Source organism: Larimichthys crocea, chromosome IV (assembly GCF_000972845.2).
Source record: "Larimichthys crocea isolate SSNF chromosome IV, L_crocea_2.0, whole genome shotgun sequence".
In the NCBI taxonomy this organism is placed as follows: Eukaryota; Metazoa; Chordata; class Actinopteri; family Sciaenidae; genus Larimichthys; species Larimichthys crocea.
The window spans coordinates 2,163,133-2,183,476 of NC_040014.1; the positions used below are offsets into that span (position 1 = coordinate 2,163,133).

The following is a 20,344-nucleotide window of genomic DNA, read 5'->3' on the forward strand; positions in this document are numbered from 1 at the left end:
GCACCTCTAGCAGCTTTCCCTTTCTCGAATTTTACTCCTTTTTTAACTGATTGCTGAAGGGCTACCACTGAAGTACACTGTGTAAGCACTGTGCATGCCTGTGTATTCATAGACATATACTGTAGATCAGTGGTTCTTAACCTTGTTGGAGGTACCGAACCCCACCAGTTTCATATGCTCATTCACCGAACCCTTCTTTAGTAAAAAATAAAATATGATTTTTTTTACTGGTGCATAAAATGAACCGTGCATTAACATCACCTTGTTCAAATAACAAAACCAACACAGTGCATGAACTCACAACAACTTACCTCAGTGTGACTTCTGCTGTTGCCTTTGAGAGACCAGTTCAGATATGCGTGGCTTCACCTTGGCAAGTGCCAGCCTCACAAAGTGCTCACAAAGATATGTTGTAACAAATGGTATAAAAAATTCCAGGGTGGAGGCTCCACCGAACCCCTGAGACCGACTCACCGAACCCCTAGGGTTCGATCGAACCCAGGTTAAGAACCACTGCTGTAGATGTATATGTATTTGTCTTAGATACAGGATTGGTTGAAATCCCGTTTTCTCAATCAGCTTCTTACTATGAGGGATATCAACCCAAATGAACACACAGTTTAGTAATACTTAACTTAATATCTTGCCTATATGTTTGACATTCAATCTTTATTGATATGCACCAAAACACAAAGGCAAATTCCTTGTCATGAGAACCTTCATAAACCTGATCCTGACTTCTGTATTTGTGTTTTGCTCTGTTCTTACTGGTTTCAATTGGGAAAAATCATGTCATGTCATCACGTAGATCCATGCACCAAAAACAGACTTGAATCACAATCTGATAACAGCAACTTGGTTACTGTATGTTGCCAGCCCTGATGAAACTTGTATTCTGTCATGAATATTTAACAATATATTTATATACTATACTGTTGTAAATCAGGGCTATGAATATTCGTGTAACTGTTCTCTGCTTCTTTCTCTCTCCATCTGTCTGTAGCCATGGGAGTGCTCATGTCAAAGAAGCAGCAGGTGGAGAAGGTCCAGAAATGCAACGCTGTCGTCTCTGCCTTCCAGGCGGGTATTAAAGACCGCCCTGCCCCAGCCAAACAGGCAGACGGGGAAGTGGAGGAAGGTGAAGGCCCTGCCAAGCCATCAGCCAATACTGACGAAAAGAACACTGAGGAGGCGGAGAAAGAGGAAACAGACAATAGTGCAGGTCCGTCAACTTCCCAGCAATCTTCAGCGTCAGCCAGGGATGAGTGTAAGGTCAACCAGGAGGCTTGGTCCAGGTTACGGGATGGGAAAGGAGTGGAGCCTGAAGATCTTGACAAGAGCCATCAGCTCACGCCGCCAGCTTTTGTGCGGCCCAAAAGGGAAGCAGATGACGACCAGCCTATAGATGTGGAGCTGGACAAGAAAGAGCAGGTATTAAATAATAGATAGAGTATGTGTCACTGAGAATTCAAAAAATCCATTTTACTTTGACAAAACAGACGGTGGAAATCCCCAAGGCTTGGGGTCAAAGTGATGTCGCCGAGAATTTCCATGGCAACAGCATCGTGTTATCACTTTTCCTCCCTGAAGCTAGGCATTATGATAAAGCAGTTCGGCCTGACTGTAAAGGGACTCTTGTTGAGCACGAGGACTCTTCACAGAGTGCATCTTGTGGGCGGGCTGCTTTGGCTGGTACAGAGAGGTGACCATATCTAGCGTGATGCTGACTAACAGGGGATGAGTTCACAGGAGCACTGACACCATCAGGTTTTCTATTTTACAAAGCATAAACACTGCCTGGCAACTTTATGTACTGCTGAAGCAACACTTTATCAAGAGGTACATACATAAAAGCATCTACCTTGCAATAATTATAACAGATATTTACTTTCCTGGCTGAAATTTAATGTGAACTGTATCTAGACCACAAGGACTAAAGCAATATTAGGCCATGCTTTTGTCAAGCTAATGCTTCAGATGGATGGGTTTGTTTGCTATGAGAATAAATTGTCACCTGTCACATTCTGTATCTCTGTTCACTGTCTTTACTGTCTTCTTGTTATACATGATTTCTTTACCACAACTTCTATGGACCTATTATCGCTATTCAGATTCATGCTGATGACACTGACTTGTACATCAGTGTTTTTCTGCCTTAAAACTTAACTACAAACAAACATGTGTAATTCTTACATTTTCCTGTGCTGGAGGAACTATTTAGATTTAGATTATATATATATATAATTTATTTTAATTTATTTTTAATTTTTTTAACAGGGTTTTATTTTTAATACTGTATTTTTTCCCCTGAACTTTAAAGCACTTAAAAGCTATAAAGTTTCTGAGTGCATTCATGTTTCCAAGAGGCTAGTTACCCTATTACTACCTTCAGGCTAAAATGTCAACATTTCATACTTCACACATCAACAGGCAGACAAATTGCTGAGCACACTCCTGCAGGGATGAATCCTGTGGATTTTATTGACCCCATGACCTCCCTTTTCATTAGGTACAATTTTACAACAAGAATGTATTCTCTCTATGCCCTATATGTGCTTAGGAGTAGATAAAATCAGTATGCTGTTCGTTACATCCAACACAAATTTGGTTCTGTGTGGCATAATGACAATTAAACCGTGTGTGGTCACACAGTGTGTGGTACATTCCTTCGTCTTAGAAGTTAAAACTCAAGCAGTTATAGTCCCTGTTGAAACCCTAGATCTCACTTTGACTGGGATCATGACATAGGAAACTTGTTTATGTAAATGGTGTCATCGGGTCACAAGAGGTGGGCCATAACTATAAGATAAGCTGTGACTGAGGAAATTTGACAAGGTCTCATCTGTTATGTGTCTATAGCCCTGAAGCTGGTGCTACGGCATGGGAATAGAGAATAAAATAATCCCCACAAGGATGGAAACTGACAAAGCCTTTGCCTGGTTAACAAGTCAAGCATTCTGCAAACATTTTCCCTGGTTTGACAGCTGAGTGTATCTGGCTGTAAATGAAATCTACCGTGAAGTTGGAGAAAGGCTGACAACGAACATGTTAGACACATATGAGTCTTCATGTTAAAGGCAAAAATAAGAATAAATAATAGTCAAGTTAGCAACAAAAATCTTCATGTAAATGACATGCTCTGTTTTTACCTCAGCCACCGAGTGATGAGATGTGTGACGTATGCGAGGTGTGGACGGCCGACGACTTGTATCCCTGCAGGATCTGCACTCGGGTGTTTCATGATGGCTGCCTGAGGGAGCTGGGCTACCTGCGTGCCGAGGCCCTGCAGGAGATGAGAGATACAGCCCACACTGTCACTGGCTGGAGCTGCTACTATTGTGTAAGTCTGCACAGCTCACTGCCACCACCACTTGCTGGACAAGAAATAGTAGTTTTCATAATTGCAAATTCATAAATGTATACCAGAAAATAGACTGTGTAGGATTCAGTGTTAACCTTTCTTTCGCTGGCCTGTGGGTCATCGAGGAATACTGGAGGAGCTTTTCAGCAAATCTCAGCCTGTGTTTTTCTCTCTCTTTTCTTGATGTGACTGTTTTCTGTCACTGTTTCATTCTGTTTCTCACTCAAGACAATGAGACACCTACCTTGGTGGGAGCATTTGTCGCCACATGTAATCTGAGATCACCACCGAACCTAATTCTACTTTACCCTATTATGTTTTATGAATAAAACGGCTTCTTAAGTGATTGAATTTATTTAGCATCATGACTCACTCACTGGGGACTGAATACCTAGAGGAGGAGGTTAAAAGTTAAATTCGCTTTTGTACACCTAAATTACCCCCCAAAAAAAGGACTATAGAAATATATTTGTGATGATATTAAACAAAATATCATTGTCCAAGCTTATCTTGTGTTTTCATGAATAGATAAAAAATAAAAGATAAAATCAGATAAAATAAAATGTGGCTATGTACAGTTTGCTGTTCACTAAGATATGACATTGATCACGACATTCCATAATGACAAACTGCAACAGTGACATGTAATGAAATGTAATGTAATAATGACAACCTGTCAACTGTTGTTAAATCACATCTGACGAGGTTTTGACATCTGAATATACGACATGAATGCTTATATTGTAATGTTAGCTTCAGAGAGAGACTGTGCTGTGTCAGAGCAACAAACACACAGGCCTTATAGACATGCAAATGTGGAGAGATGGCCACAGGGTAGCGTCTTGGGAGCAGTTAGGGTTCAATGTCTTGCTCAAGGGCACCTCGACAGTGCCCAGGAGGTAAACTCGTACCTCTCCAGCTACCAGTCCACACTCCATACTATGGTCCATGCTGGACTTGGCCACCCTCTGGTTCCCAAGCCAGGCAGTTTATTGCCATAAAAGTTAAAGATGGATCGGATGGTTTTGCTGGGGGGTTTCTCGCAGCAGATTGGAATGAGGGAACATAGCAGGCTGTGGACAGGGGACAAAGACAAGGCAGGTATTCAAGCAGGTGGGCATGGTAAACCTGAGATACAGACAGAGTGGAAAAAAATTAAGAGTCTGTCACATGTAAGACTGAACAATCTGGAAAGGTCTGGATGAAGGAGCAGAAGTGTGTACTACACAGGAAAGATGATTAGACACTCAGCAGGTGGTTCAGTAGATCAACAGGAGAGGAGAAGCAGGAGGCCACACAAGCAACACAGAGAGTGTGAGACAGACTGGGGACAACCATGGAAGGGGAAAACACAGGGAAGAGGGAGAGGGAGGGAAGGAGAGCCAAGGACGATACTCTAACAGAGCTACCTGCCTGTCAGATCCCATTCCATGTTGCCAAATCTGATGACTCCCTGGTAAGCACTGCCCTGTTAGAAGGATAATGCAATCTGTTTTAATTCAGGCCTAAACAGCTGAAGAGTGCTTTTGCTGGAGGACCCTTCAGAGTGGAGTAGAGTAGGGGCTTCACTCTCTTTCGCCATCCCTGAGAAGTGAAATCAGTTGCCAAAGTTGCGCTTAGAGGCGGACGTTTTCACACAATCTGAAAGAGGACGCTGAAAAGTCTCTTTGACTGTGTGAGAAATGGAGGGAGACCATTCACTGAGGGAGAGAGAGAGTTACATTCTTCATTGCTAAACCAGCTTTTTTTGTCAGCATACGTCAGTCAGCTGTTACAAATCCCCCCATTCTGTCGCTTCTGACATTTAATTTCACACAGGGACTGGAGGCAGCTCCAAACGGATGGACTGGGTTTCCTTGAAAGTGGATTTACAGTCAGCCTTGAAAGCAGAGTGCTGAATGTAACGCAGGTCCAGTGTTCACTCTCCTTTTAGCTCTGGTCCTTCTCCACCAACTCCTGAGAAAAAAAACATCAGACTCATTAGCTGCAAGATGTTTTTTAGGAAGCTGTATACAGGCTTATAAGAGCTTTTTCACTAAAAACATCTGCTTCTGCTGCCGTTGGAAATGAGGTTAATGAGATTGGAGGCTGAAAAACAGGAGGGGAACTGCAGGGTTGGGTCTCTTAGTAATTCTCTCATTTTATGACATGATCACATCACTTCAAGCAACATCTCTCATATCACACTCATCTGAGTCATACAAAGACGTATTGATTCTTGCAGCTTTGAAATCAATACGAAGAACATACACTGTACTGTATATATTTTTAACTCCTGCTCTGGCACTGAACCTAAATTTATTTAAAGGTGTTTGAACTCATCACTGTCATCTTTCTGAACAGGACAGTCTCAAATAACTATTTATGGAAGCTGTCATAATAAAATTAGAATGTATTGTTATTGTTATACTTTCCCTCCCCAGAGGCCTTTTGCATCCTAGAGAATCTATTTTCCAGATGCTGTCATTAGATGTAGCACACATCCTTAAATCACTTTAAAGATCACAGTGTTTTTTAGCAGAACAATATAATTATAGCAACCAACAGACAGTTATAACTAGGGCTAAGGCTTGGTAATCATAACAACATTGCAGATGGATAGAAACTAGATGCAGTTTCCTGATGACAGCCTGATAAATCTCTTTTGTTCTCATTGTCTCATCTCACCAATCACTTGATTCTTCCTCCTGAGCTACAGCCGCCCCAGTTTCATTATCACCTGAAGTTCTCAAAAATTGGTGGGAAGCTGAAGGGAACTGAAGCCCTGTGAATGTGTAACATCCTGTGCTTAAGGGATGGGAAACACATACCTGTTTCAGTACTGTTATTATTAAAATAAACTGATGCCCACAGAAATGGCAGCAACTTTTAACTTTGCAATACACAATCGATTTGTCATCTTTAGTGCTACAGCTCCGTTTCCCATGCTATCTTTTCAGAACTGGCTGTGCTTTCTTGAAATATATCCTGTTGGATATACTGTACAAAACCATCAAACAATCAAAAAAAACAAAGACTAGAGGACAAGTACAAAACAGTATAGAGGAAAGCATGGAGGCTTTTTTCACTGTGACAACAACAACCCTGTGTGGTCATAGCTGTCATTCAGCTAAGTCACTTCATACCAATGCTTCCACTCAGTTAAAATGATATATATCAAAATTTTAACAAGGACGCAGTGTCCCAGACGGCATCCCCACACTTTGAAGTGCAGACAGAACGTGAGTCCATTATCCTGGTTCAGTGTTTCATTTTTAGATGTCTTTGACCTTGGCGAGTAGGGAGTGAATAGGTGTAGGTGCATTGTGAACGAGTTAGAGCACAAAACATATGAGTGATCTTCTTCATGGGAATGACATTCCTATATTCATGTAAATAAATAAACAGCTACACGTACAGTACACACTCACACTCCTGATCTGTGAATGCTGCAGACAGACAGTGGGGTGTTGGCAGTTACTGTGATCGCGCTGACAGGTTGAAGAAATGCAGGAGGACATCACACAGCTTGCTGGCGCACATGGTCAGCTCCCAGTGTTTGGTTTAATGAGGCCATGTGGCCTTCTGTTTGTTTGTTTTTGGGTGAATTAAACTTATATACATATAGAAGAGGCTGGGGATAGGTGTGGACAGTCAGGGGCACTGTGTGGGTGAGGGCATGTTATGTTTGAATAGTGTTTTAATCAACTCCCTGAACTTCACAGCCTATTTATTTCACACTTAAAGGGAAATTCCAGCATTTGATGTGAATATTGTTTTAGTCTCTAGAAATGATCTCAAGCAGTTGTCTTGACTGAAAACACACAAAACATCTTCTTAGTGCTAAAATCCACCCATGCCATTACTGACATTACTGCTTATTATGCATTCCCCGTTTTTTTTAAGGGTTGCATGTATTTTTATTTGGATTTCAATTACTTTATGAAGCCAAGGCAGATTGGTACAGTGATTAAGAACTATGTAAACAAACAGGAGTTGGTTTACCCCATTAATCCCATAGAGATCGCTTAAGTCTCATCACACCGCTTATCTGATAAATTATGTAAAAATAATATACAAATATAAATATTCCAGTCAGTGTCTCCTGTGAGTTTCCTTGTATGTGGATTTGCTTTATTTTTCATAACAATAATTAAATACCCAATTTGTTATTTTTAGTCACATTATCTTTTGTTGTACTTACATAATTTAAATATCAAAAAACAAAAATATCAAATATTACTCAAATGTATTAATTTAAATTAATCGGAAATATTTCTTTTCTTTCTGGCTTTCTTTTACTAATTATTGAAGATGAGAGACAGAGCAGCACATCATGTGAATCACCTGGGAAACAGGGTAGTCGCTAAAATAGATTCACAGTCCAGTAGTTTGTATGCTTATGCCTTATTACAGGAGACACATTTGGGACTAATTTCAAATAATTAGAGCACATTTACTTATTAAACATCAAGTAATGGACCACTTGACTATAAAATAAATTGTGCAAGCTTCAGTTTTCTTTGTTTAGTGTAATTCTCTGTCCTCATCTCACCCTTTACTGCAGGATAATCTGAATCTACTCCTTACAGAGGAAGAGATGTACAGCCTTATGGAGACCTTCAAGCAGTGCAGGATCATCCCAGGTGATTAGAAAATACATTTTGTCTGGCAGTATGTGATGACACAGTCCATTTTATTAAACATCTGACATCTAGGGAATTTGATAACACAATAAGGTATCACTGTGTTGGTCTGTATACCACATTATTCCAGACAGAAATATCTGAATCGTGATGACTTTGGTGAAGTTTGTGACGAAATAACTGCAAAATAGTGACATCAGCCTCAGCTGTATTTTATTAGTTGTTTGTGCTAATTATTGAATATTTAAGCTTAACTGATCTGCTTAACTAAGATGATAAACAGTACATTTTAAACCACCCAAAAATAAGTATTTATTAACATCATCATTATGAGCAAGTATTATTATGCCTAAGTACAACCTCAGAGAGCCACTAACATGGCTGTAGATGCATGTTTTTGTATTTCCAAAGGCCTAATCAACCTAATTTGCCATGTTTCTTTATTCTTCACAAAACATAAAAGACATTTAGGCCACAATATGTAGCCTAGACACTATAGTCACGGGCCACCATAATGTGGAGGCAGCTACTGCCTCTTTTGCTTGCCCAATAGCTTTACATACATAATGACCTCAACATTAAACATACAGAAAAAATAATAGTAGTAAAATAAATCTCTCTATATAACATGAATACAAGTACTATCCTTGTTTCCATGGCTTCTCAAACTTATCACATTATTTTCTCTCACCTTTGACTACTTTCAAATGTGTGGTATTAATCCATGGCTTGCATGGAGGACAAGCGGTGGGAGGTGGTCTTGCCTTTTGTAGAATGAGTCACCATAAGTTAATTATATCTCTGCTCGGAGACTAATTAGGTATGATGTGATGAATTGTTCCTTGCCGCTGTAGAGTCATGCCTGGTGTCAGATGAGCTGCTGCAGTACCGCCACTTTGCATCCAAGCAGCAGTTTGATAAGGACCTGTCTGATGAGCAAGAGGAGGAAGTCCTGGCCCAGTTTGCAGCACTGGATCCTGAGAAGAAGGGTCACATTGAATGGTCAGACTTCCTCTACTTTGAGTCTCTGGCAATGTTGAGGAAGTTTCGCACAGAGGTAAAGTATTAGAACGAAGAAACAAGTAACAAGAAAGAAACAAGAAACTCAACCATGACATGTGTTGTACAACATTTACATACATATGGCAAGAGTAAATTAGGAAAACATATTGGGATTTGGGCTGCATTGGGAACTTTAAAGGTGCTATTAATGCTATAGAAGATAGGTACGGAATGTGCAACCTTGGAGGCTGTTCTCATTCCCAGGAGAGTCAAATACCAATGTTTTCTCATGCCCTTCACTTCTCATATAAATGCACAAGGTACCCTTTATGAGACACACCCTGCTTCCATCCCACCCCAGTGTAAACCCATCTGTGGTAGGTGATTAAGTAATTGGTAACTGAGTCACCATTTAACCTGTTGGAGGAAGCTGGAGTAACCAAAGAGAACCCATGCAAACACAGGGATACAAAGTCCACAGAGAAAGGCCCCAGCTGGGGTTCGAACAATAAACCTTCTTGCTGTGAGGCTACAGTTCAACAGAGCCACCATGCTGTCCAAACCAAAAGTCAACATTGAAAATTAGGGTTTCAAGTTACATAACATTACATATGTGACTGCTATTTGACTTGTTGCCACAGTAATGGTAACTGGTGACTTGTGTCATGTAATGTGCTTATTTTACCCCAAATCACAATGGATTGGTTTGACAAAGCAGTGTTGTATTTGATGACCTTGGATGACAATGTGTTGGCTTATGTTCGCTTTCTACCAAAACTTTAGCTTTAAACACCAGCCACAAAATATCTGGTGCTTACATTGGTAGACATTTGTGGTATTGTATAGAGCAACTAGATTGAGGGTGATTAAAGGTTTGTCTGTCTCAAGTAATGGTCTGTACAGTATATTCTTTCATTTACAGAGATCAGCAATTGTAACAACCAATCGATCACATATACTGTCTAACCCTAACCCTAACCCTGAAAAAAAGAAGATTTATGGAGCTTAAATAAGCTTGCTTTATGTTGCTTCACTGTAACATCTTTGTGCAAGATAACCTTTGTGTTCAACTCTAAATTCAGCTTTACAAATTGAGAAAAGGTATTTATCGAGACTTGTTGGCTGAGTGTCTGGCATATCTTCCTCTGTTCAGACAAACCACTCTCTAATCAGCCTTGTAGAGAATGGAGGAACAAATAATACTTTATGTTGAGGTTAATTTGATGTAAGGGCCTAGGAGCAAATGCTACAAAATTTTGGCTTGCGCAGACCTGCCTGCATTTTTATTGTCACTTGATCATCACACATCAGTTTAAATATTAGGCTTTGTTTTTTGGCTTGGGAGATTACGTTTGCAATTTATGGACTGTGTGTGACTCTGGGGTAGCATGGGGTAAAGCAGTGCTAGTAGATTATGTCAGGCAGTGCTAATGTGATTGGATATTATTAAAGCAAAAGAAATGGGCCCTAAAAATACCTTTTCCAGGCCCCTAAATCACAGCAATCAAAATCATAAAAGGGGAATGTAATTGATATGAGTGATTTAAAGGAGTGGATCCAGGCCACCTAATCACATTCACTGTTTGGATTTTATTTTTCCTAGAACTCACTGGTGCGTCTGTTGACTGGAAAGGAGAGAGACAAAGCACGGTCAGTGTTCGTGGGTCTAGGCCTGGATAAAGACGGCGTGATCACAAGAGCAGAATGCCGCCAGGCTCAGCAGTCCTGGTACCACAAGCTCAACAAAGACTCGCAGTCTTGCAATGTGAGGTGAGCGCACCAAATGAGAATCAGTAAATTAAGTTCAAACGGAGAACATTAGTTTGAATGCTTTGCGTGAACAAAAATATTCCATGTCTAGACTGAGATAAAAGGTACATGTCTATGTAGTAGTCTGGCAGAGTTTGGGGAGTTAGGAGCTCATCTTTATGCAAACTGCAGATGGCACTGCGGGAAAGAAGTTTGGCTGTTTAGGGAATAGCAAAAACGAGAAAGAAAACTGGAAGCATGATAACAAACTGTGTTCTTTTCTCATTAGATATGCTTCCTGTGGTCGACACAATCAACAGTGTTCATTTTCATTGCTTTGCAGATGACACGCCACTTTACTTGATCAATATATAAAACGATATTATATTATTATTATTAGTGTTTTCAGCATAAGACAACTGGTTCAATGTTAAATAGATTTCTCTCAGGCTATAACCTGGAAGAATCCAAATGAATCAAATCAAATCAAATTTTATTTGTATAGCCCAAAGTCACCAAATACATTTGCCTCGTAGGGCTTTACAATCTGTACAGGGAGTAACACCCTCTGTCCTTAGACCCTCAGTTCGAGTGAGGAAAAACTTGCCCACAAAAAACCTTTAACAGGGAAAAAAGGTGGAAGAAACCTCAGGAGGAGCCACAGAGGAGGGATCCCTCTCCCAGGATGGACAGACGTGCAATTGATGTCACGTGTACAGAACAAATCAACACAAACATATTGTACAATTACAATGACAATGAATTACAATGAATGATAAAATGATAATAGAAAGAGACAGAGAGAGAAAGAGAGAGATCTGTGTCTACTAGTGAAAATGTTATTTTTAAAACTTTACTGTTGCCTTTAAGACACAACTTAAGTGCGTTTCACAAGTTCACTTTTTAAGAATCATAGTGTCAGTTCAAAATGTTGTTGTGCAAGACTTCCAACCTCATCTTGTAATAAAGAGCATTTTTGCATGTATCTTCAACATTCATTTCTGTACTTTAAACAATAGTTACCGTTCCTTCAACACATTATTATTTTCTTTTCATATATTTATCTGCTATATTTATTTTACTGTAATACATCATGTGTCAAATGACAACATGAAAACAATGCGACAAAGTGAAAGGGGTTGCTTGTGTACTACCTAAACAAGCAGCTTTGCTTTAGAGCAAGACCTTCATCTGTCCAGTTTGTAACTTTAATATTTTGGTTCATTCTTACTCCTCTCATAACACTGTCTTCAGAAAAAAAAAGCTCAAAATACCCATTATCATCAGTACCCATTAGTGATTATCTTGCTCCGTGACTGGGAGTGTAAAAAAAAGCAACTGTGTGCTAAAAGGTTCATTATATCAACTTAAAAGGTGATATAATGAACTCTGATATGTCTTTTTTGTGTTTACAACATGTTTCAGCTGTTCCACGTTGCCAAAAAATCAGTTAATGCAGGTCTACATTTTAATCATCATTATTAGATGGTGTGGTAATTAATCTGCATTCCATTTATTTTATTAATCCACACTGCCAATGCCATCCCTAAAAGGAGAAAGGCCTTCAATCATAATCTGAACTAATTAACTAATTGTATTTCATCATTGCACTATGACCTCTGAGCAAAGGGTAATGTGTACTGTGTATCAATGAGGCATCCATACAGTATCTTATAATATAATAATAAGACAAATTTGTTTTGTCTTTGTATGCAAAACAGCAAAGCTTATGTCAGCTTTAGAGATGGAGGAGAAGAATTATTACATACTTGTACCAGTGAACCATCACACTTTTCTTCCAAAATAATAAAAAGTGATGATAATATTCGCAAATCGAATAAGTAAACAAATACAAATACTCAAAAAGCTCCCCAAATTATATATACAACTGTGTTATAATTTATGATTTAACACATCCTCTGGCCAGGGTGCCAAATCAAACCACAGCTATGACCCAGCAGGTATCGGTTCTGATTAACATATCCCCAAGGTTATGCAGCACAAAGCCATCCTGCTGCAGAGCTATTTGGAGAACTGGTTGTCTGCTCCATGTTCAGTTGGACTTTTGTTTTTACCTCCCTCTCATTACCAAACTCAAAATGTCTGACGAGACAATATGCACTGTAAGACTGGGGCATAACAATGTTGGTTCTCTGTCTTGCTGCGGAGCAGCTTTCAACTGAATGATCACAGGCAACACTGATAAAAGAAAGTGGGTTTTTCTCTCAAGTCAAACACATTTTAAATAATGTCTTTATCAAAACGTGTAAAAATTGTAAGCTGTATTACAGCCAGTTCCTCGTCACATTTTAAAAGGCATTAAAGTAATATGTTTTATTCAATAATGTATTCTGTGCTGCTACTCAATGTGTTAGCAGACACTTTGCTGCCTGCTGGTTTGATGCTGAGTATGACTGAATTCTGGATATTAATAAATTGTCATTTATTAGACTGATAAAGCTGGTTGGCTCTGCTCTTGACACTTGTGTTTTCTGAACACTCAGTGGAGGACTGTTTGTGCTTTGTTTGGCTGAGATCAAATAAGGTTCGGCCTGTGAACTGGTCACAGTGTATAGACACAATAACTTGAACTTATTTAACTGTGTGCAGATGCTACCTTTGTGAGTGATTTTTCAAAAAAGAGACAAAATATAAGCTACATTTCACAATAAAATGCAATCTGGTGCAACTCCACCACAACTCCTTCACCTCTGTGACAAAGTCTCAAAAATCAAACAGCACAACTTTCGGAAAAATGCTTTTTATTGGAAGAATAATATGCTGGAAAACATTGTACAGCTGTTGTTGTTTGTGTGTCCAGCCCCTGTAGTCGATACCTGATGGTTAACACCATTCATGGCAGAATGCATTAAGGAATAAGACTCAATATTGCACAACACACAGGATATTTAAAAACAAAAAACATTGCTTCTTTATCAGTTTTATACTCACCAGCACACCTCATCAGAGTAACAATGAAAGTAAAAGTGGCTGTGATTGACTCTTATGAGGTAAAATTCGTTTGCACTCACCGGGTTTGTGTGGCATTGTTTGTGTGTGTGTGTCAATATTCAGATCTTTTACTACTAAAAGTAGCAATATGTAGAATACTATATATACTATATTTTATGTTAAAGCAAAAAAAGTTAATACTCAGTATGTAGAATGGCCCCACAGAGCATCAAAGTAGTATTTGGGGGCCATTATTACTGATTAGTATAACTGATGCATGCAATATGTAAGCAGCATTTTAGTGTTATAAAGTAGGGGCTCGATGTGAAGCAAATTTAAAATGACTTATATGCTGAGGGATGGTTAAATCTTAGAAGTCAGAATCTGCATACTAAGTAGCAACTGCAAATAAATGAAGTGAAGTAAATGGTTTTCATGTGAAGTAGCAATAAATGTAAAGTACGAGCCCCTCAGATATTAAATGCATTTTCCACCTCTGGGGTGTGTGTATTGTACGTGTACTGTATGTGTGCGTATGCACGTGTTTGTTACTGCTTATAACCTCTTGTGCTGTCAAATCTCCTGTGCTGTACCATTTCATCCCTCTCACCTATTCAACATGCGGCATACCCCACAGACTCATGGGACTCTGCTCTCCTATGAATTGTGGGTGAGTGTGACTCAGCACTGCATGGCTTGTCTCCTTTTCCCTCACTTCAACACCCTTGAGCACTACGCAGTTCTCAAGTATTCTTCTCAGACAACCCCTCGATTTAGATTTCATCCGTAATTTAAGACTCGCTCTTAAAAGAACAAGAGAACCCTCTTTACTCCATGCTGGAACTCTTTCCAAACATACAGCAATCAAAGGAGCATGCATCCTTGAATGAAGCCTAATGAGCAGAATGTGAGCCTCTCATATGATTAGGTCTTGTTATACTGTGGCATGAGTAAGATTCAGGCTGGCCTCTAATTACAGGAATCAAAAGAAAGCCTTGTTGTCTTGCTCTTTAGGGGGGTTTTACTTTAAAAAGCCACACTTATCAATGTAAGAGGACATTGTGGACATAAAGGGTGCGAGTGTGTACTGTGCACATCAGGACCACACACAAGAATAAAAGGCAACCTCGTCCATGCTCATTAAAAAGCAAATATCAAATGAGTCAGAAAACTCCTTTTGATCACCGGATTATAGACATCATCAGGCTACAGAGTGAGAGTGTGAGTTTTTCAAGCAGCCATCAGTCAAAAGGTTCATCGTGAGAGCTTCTGTCTGACTCTGAAAGATCAAAAACCCATGACTCATACATAGGTGTGGAAGACAGTCATTCGGGTTTTCAAGTGAAGTGTGAAGTGAATCATAATGCTTCATATTTTTTATATAACTCTAGTGAGCTAGCTTTAAAAAAAAAGTGCAGATAAAAAGAAAATACATTGAAAGTTCTTTGTCGACTTCAGAAAGAAACAGTAGTTGGCTCAAGGTCCACTCCACTAGCTCAAACAGAGCAGACTTTGTGTGCTAAAGTAAATTAATAAACCGACATTGTCTGATTTTGAACTATTAAGTGGTTATCTTCAACAACTGCCGCTTGATCACCTCATCTCATTGTCACCTTTTGACCTCTGACAAACTGTAATAGTCATTTATCAAGCAAAAAGCAATTGCAAAAGCAATTAAGGGGCTATTGATAGGATCTCAGAGAGATAAAATAATTGTCGTTTCAGCGCTAATTGAGACTTGAAAACTGAAAAATAATCCAGTGGCTGACTTGACGTGTTGCGCCTTTAAATGGGACCGCCATTACTGCTGTGGCAGACTGGAACTGAACACATTTAAACTGACAGTGACAGATGATGCAGAGATGTTTGGGTTAATCACAGCTGGCAGGCGCCAACTCCAACAGATGCAGGTAGTCTGTGTGAGTTATATATAACACTAGTGTGATGCTGCTTATGACAGAAAACCCCTTTGAAGAATAATATATAATGACCTCTTCTGTCACACTGGAAATGAAAGTATTGATTTCTTGCATTGCAGTCAGATGAAATCAAACTGCATTTCATGAAAACAGGAAAGGCATACTTTAAAAAATTGAATTTCAGTTGGGAAATTCAACAGCATACTAAGCTAGCAGGTGATTAGTGCAGGAAGGCATGTCACAGAGGATTTGACGGAGATTTAAGAAAGTAAAATGAAAGTTTATGGAGCATAGGCTTGTAGCTTTTACCACCTGGGTCTTAAGTTGGCTGGTAACAGCAAACTTCAAACCAGAAAATACTTTTTGTTGTTGAAAAGCTTAGAGGTTTTGTGTGCAATCTTTTATTTTAAAACTAGATTTTTTAAATATAACAGGTCCTACATCTCCTGGATATATTTATTGGCAAAAAGTGAGGCAGGCCACTGCAGTAATGGCAGCTTGTCAACCACAGCCTACAACTCAGATTCATCTAAATGAATACTGATTCTGTGGGCTCATCGTAAAATCATCATGGTTGTTCAAAGAGTTGAAGAAAAGGGAAAATAATTTAGGGTGCATTTCTTTTTTTCATATTGAAAATAGAAATGTGTTTCATTGATTGCTATTCTAGACTATAATCTAACTTGTTTATGTCTGCCTTTTATTCTTTGTCCTCTGGTACAGTATAAGTCATGTTGGCCCCATATGCGAGAGCAGTCCAGCCAGCTCTGGCAGTGAAAGGAGCAAGACTGATGAAAGCAGGTTTGTCTTCTCTTGTATTTCTAGTGAGTGTGTGTGTGTGTGTGTGTGTGAGGCAGGGGACAAAATTATTAGAAACACCTTACAGTTTAACAGCTTTGTGCTCAATACCAATTTGGTAAAGCTCTCTTCTCACAGACAGACTGCCTTTAGCAGTGAAATTTACATAAACTTCTTCACCCTGTTAGAATAAGCCCAGACTGTTCCCACTGGATGAGCATACATTTGGCTGTCCTGACCCTGCAGTGGTCCCTGCTGTGAAATATTTCATGGGCAGTAACAGTGGAATTAATTCTGAGTGAAACAACCCAATCTGAAAAACTGCAGTGTGAACGACCTTCCTGCTTGAGGCTTCACTGACACTGCAAATGACCTCAAGCTCACTTTCTAACTGTCACCAGATAATGAAGACTGACATATGACTTGTGAGACTTTTCTTCATAACACATTACAGGATTTTGCAATAATTTGAGCTAATGCACCTCAGCACCTCAGGCAGTGGCTACAGGGAACCAGAATTAAAAAGAGAGCTACACAAGAGTTTCTAATTACTAATTAGCAGAAAATGCTTAGAAAGATATCTGACAAACAATGTTTTTATAAATTAACCTTCAAATCAGCATGAGGCAAATTACAGCAGAGGAGAAGCCAGATACTAACTATAATGATATTACCATATCATATGCACTGTATTGTATTGTAAAGTAGGCTGTATGGAATAATGCATGCAAATATAAATATTTGTGTGGTTACCATGAGCGAGCAACCTAAAAATAAAGGTTAGAACATTTGAGTGAGGTCAAGAAATTACTTCTGTTATTCTATATTCCATGAAAGGCCAAAACCAACAAAGTGTGAGTCTGTCTATCAGGGCATTCCAACCTTGTGTTGTTATTTCCTTTCCTTTCCTTTCCTTTCCTTTCCTTTCCTTTCCTTTCCTTTCTTTTCCTTTCTTTATCTTTTAAAAATGGGTCACATATATTTACTTAAATTTTTTAAAAGGCATCTGTAATTTCTTCTCTGCATGGAGGATTTTAGCAGATATTACTCAAACATGGGTGAACAATGTTGGGGACTATTTTAAGCTGGAGATGAATACACACATTTGATGCACTATAGTGAGTATTTATGGCACCAGAATGGTGCTGTATGTAGGACTGACTCCAAATATACAGTGCCTGTGTTTATTGTAATGAAAGAACATGTAACCCAGTGTTACTCTGCGATGTGATTTAACAGTTTTTGTCCAACAAGGTATTTCAGTTTCAAGTTTTATAGGTTAACACAGGGTCAAAAGTACAACAAAATGTGTTGGATGAGAAAAACAGCTCAGATCAGCTCAGATTTAAGAGCACTATCTGCAACAACAGCAGTAGACATAGAAAATAAAAATAAGCTAAAGAAAAATACAATATCATACAATTTTAAGTAAAAACTGTAGTGATATAAATAAAATGCAACAAAATAGAATAAAATATGTCTACTGTACTGTCTGACTGTGGCACAAAGCAATAAGAGATTTCTGAGGTTCTGAGTTGATTTTGGTCTTCTGATGAGATGTGCCGACAGTAATAAAAATATTGAAACTATAACAAACAATAGATTTTACACTATTGGTTCTATTCTTTTCTGTTAAGTGTTTCATGATTCATGACCCTAACCTTGTGCATAGTTTTCAACCTCATAGCACTATTTGAAAAAGACGAATTTGACTAATATAATATTAAAATAATAATTCAACTCTCTTTATTCAACAGGCCAGTGACCTGGGCAGACTTTTTAAAGGAAAGCGCCATCTATATTTTGGCTGCCAGGCCCAATAGCTCTGCCATGCATATCCGTCTGCCTCTATAGTCCAGGATCGTCTACTGCAACCCAGCAGAGAGAGAGAGAGAAGAGAGAGAGGAGAGAGAGAGAGAGAGAGAGAGAGAGAGAGAGAGAGAAAACCCTATAGCCTACAGATAAGTGGAGGAAGACAGACGTGATGACACGATGACACGAGCAAGGCAAGTGAGCGAACTGGATGAAGCACTGAGAGACAGCAGATCAAGCCACCGACGGAATCTCTCCTCCTCTGCGTCACCTCAAACCCCCAACACTGACAACACACACGCTGACTGACACACTGACAAGGCAAGTGACAGCAGCTGTCACAGGTCTCAACTCCTCAAAACCCGACGGCTTTTCAGCAAATGTGACAGATAGGACGAGGTAGACAACTACCCACTCACGACTAGTCAGTCAGTCAGGGATATTTCTGAAGCCTCTGAGTGTAGAGATCATGCATACAATCAGATACGCTCTTAGGATGCACACACTCTGTATTAAATGACAAATACTACACACGACCCTTCAGCTACACAACACACCTCTCCATGTGGGTACATTAATGTGACAGGCTGTTACTCTTTCAAGTACTCATTCCTTTGGGCCTCATCATGTCCTAATAATAGTTCCATGCTACTGGAATGGGATTGTTATTCACCACCAAAATTGTTAATCACACTACACAGAGGCACATGGAAATTCATTATTGGCACTCTTTGACAAGTGGATAGGCTTCTGGGAGGAGATTAACCCTGCAGCTGCCATTATCGGAACATATACCAAACAGGAATGAAAGCTATCTGCGTACATAATATTATCATGAGAACTGCTATTCATACCAGTATAAATTATTATTATGCATTAAAACGCTGTATTTATTCCTGTATCCTCTGATATATCCTCTGTTTCCCCCATTCTCATCCAAGAATCTATGTTCTTCTCAAGTACTAACTGTGAAAAGGGATGTGAAGTGAACGTTAATGAAAGCTCACCCAGTAAGTGTACATGTATATACTGCCATATAGTACATTTTGTTCCTGTTGTGCTCAGAGCTGCACTTTGACAAAGTGGAAACATCTGCCCTTCTGTTCTAATGTCATTACTTGCACTGTGGAAATGAGATGTAGATGGATTATCGTGTGACATAATCACTGTAATGAAATACTGTAAGACAATGGGAGATGTCGTACAAACAGTTGTCCTTTGTTAATATGCAGAAACACTGTTTAAGAATTGTTTTGGGTAAACGTGGTGGGATTTCTATAATGTTACAGTTTACACACCAACCGAAAATGCACATGAAACTGTCCATAGAATCACTGCAAACATACTGTAACATGTAAAACTTCATCTAGTGTTTATGCCATGTAATGAAGGACCAACGTCGGGTCGTCTTAGTGAATAAAATATGGTTATGACATGAATCTTGACTGTCTGAGGGATGTGTCGCAGTGCTGAAATAAATGCATGGCATTTACTCTCCTTGAGAATCTTGGGTTTGTGTCTTTTTTTCTCTCTTCTCTTTCTTTTTTTGATCATCAATGGCAAGAAAAATAAAAACAGAACAAACAAATAAAAACTGCAATAAGAACATTTGACTCGCAATAATACATATCAAAATATGGCATGTGAATGCAACATTACATATAAAACAACCAGATTGATATTTAGTTAACTGGCTAATTACATAGTATGAAGGAAAGAAAATGGTTGTCAACACATGTTTATCTACAAGCCCTAATTGATAGCAGTATGTTCCTACATATGGGACTTAATGGTATTAAAAGGATAAATAATATGGTAGTTTAGACTATTACAGTTTTTGTCATCCTTTTCTCGTGACAAACATGTACTGTAATAATAACCATTGTGCCCTGTCATGCTCTTTATTTGGTTTGGGTAAATTTGCACTCCAGCAGCTCCAGCCAAACTTTTGTTGTATAGCGTTACATCTGCTAAACTCATAGGTACAGTATACAGTATCTTCAACATTTAATCAAAAAACAAACCACTGTGTTACACCTATGTCCTTTTTTTGTGTATGTAAAATTGCAGCAGTGTCCTCTTGGACATGTGATAAAGTGCCCTTACATTAGACAGAATGCAGTAAA

At 39.0% G+C, this 20,344-nt stretch overlaps 1 protein-coding gene across 2 annotated transcripts; it reads left to right on the forward strand.

Annotated features, from left to right (window-relative positions):
- Nucleotides 1–761: 761 nt before the first annotated feature.
- Nucleotides 762–19,723, forward strand: phf24 (PHD finger protein 24). Of its 2 annotated transcripts, XM_010741837.3 has the most exons (8): nt 762–1,431; nt 3,155–3,340; nt 7,908–7,986; nt 8,841–9,043; nt 10,592–10,758; nt 14,327–14,359; nt 16,332–16,409; nt 18,164–19,723. In XM_010741837.3, exons 1-8 carry the CDS (start codon nt 1,006–1,008, stop codon nt 18,258–18,260), a joined length of 1,269 nt encoding a protein of 422 aa, XP_010740139.1. In that variant the 5' UTR covers nt 762–1,005; the 3' UTR covers nt 18,261–19,723. The 2 variants fall into 2 exon arrangements, with proteins under 2 accessions (XP_010740139.1, XP_010740140.1); XM_010741838.3 differs by lacking the exon at nt 14,327–14,359 and having other exon boundaries at nt 765–1,431.
- Nucleotides 19,724–20,344: the final 621 nt, after the last annotated feature.

What these genes read in the sequence shown, in the direction of transcription:
- phf24 (XM_010741837.3), top strand. Translation starts at nt 1,006, where the DNA reads ATGGGAGTGCTCATGTCAAAGAAGCAGCAGGTGGAGAAGGTCCAGAAA. An exon ending in AGCTGGACAAGAAAGAGCAG is followed by an intron (nt 1,432 to 3,154) that starts GTATTAAATAAT and finishes TTTTTACCTCAG; the next exon opens with CCACCGAGTGATGAGATGTG. An exon ending in TCGCAGTCTTGCAATGTGAG is followed by an intron (nt 10,759 to 14,326) that starts GTGAGCGCACCA and finishes CATACCCCACAG; the next exon opens with ACTCATGGGACTCTGCTCTC.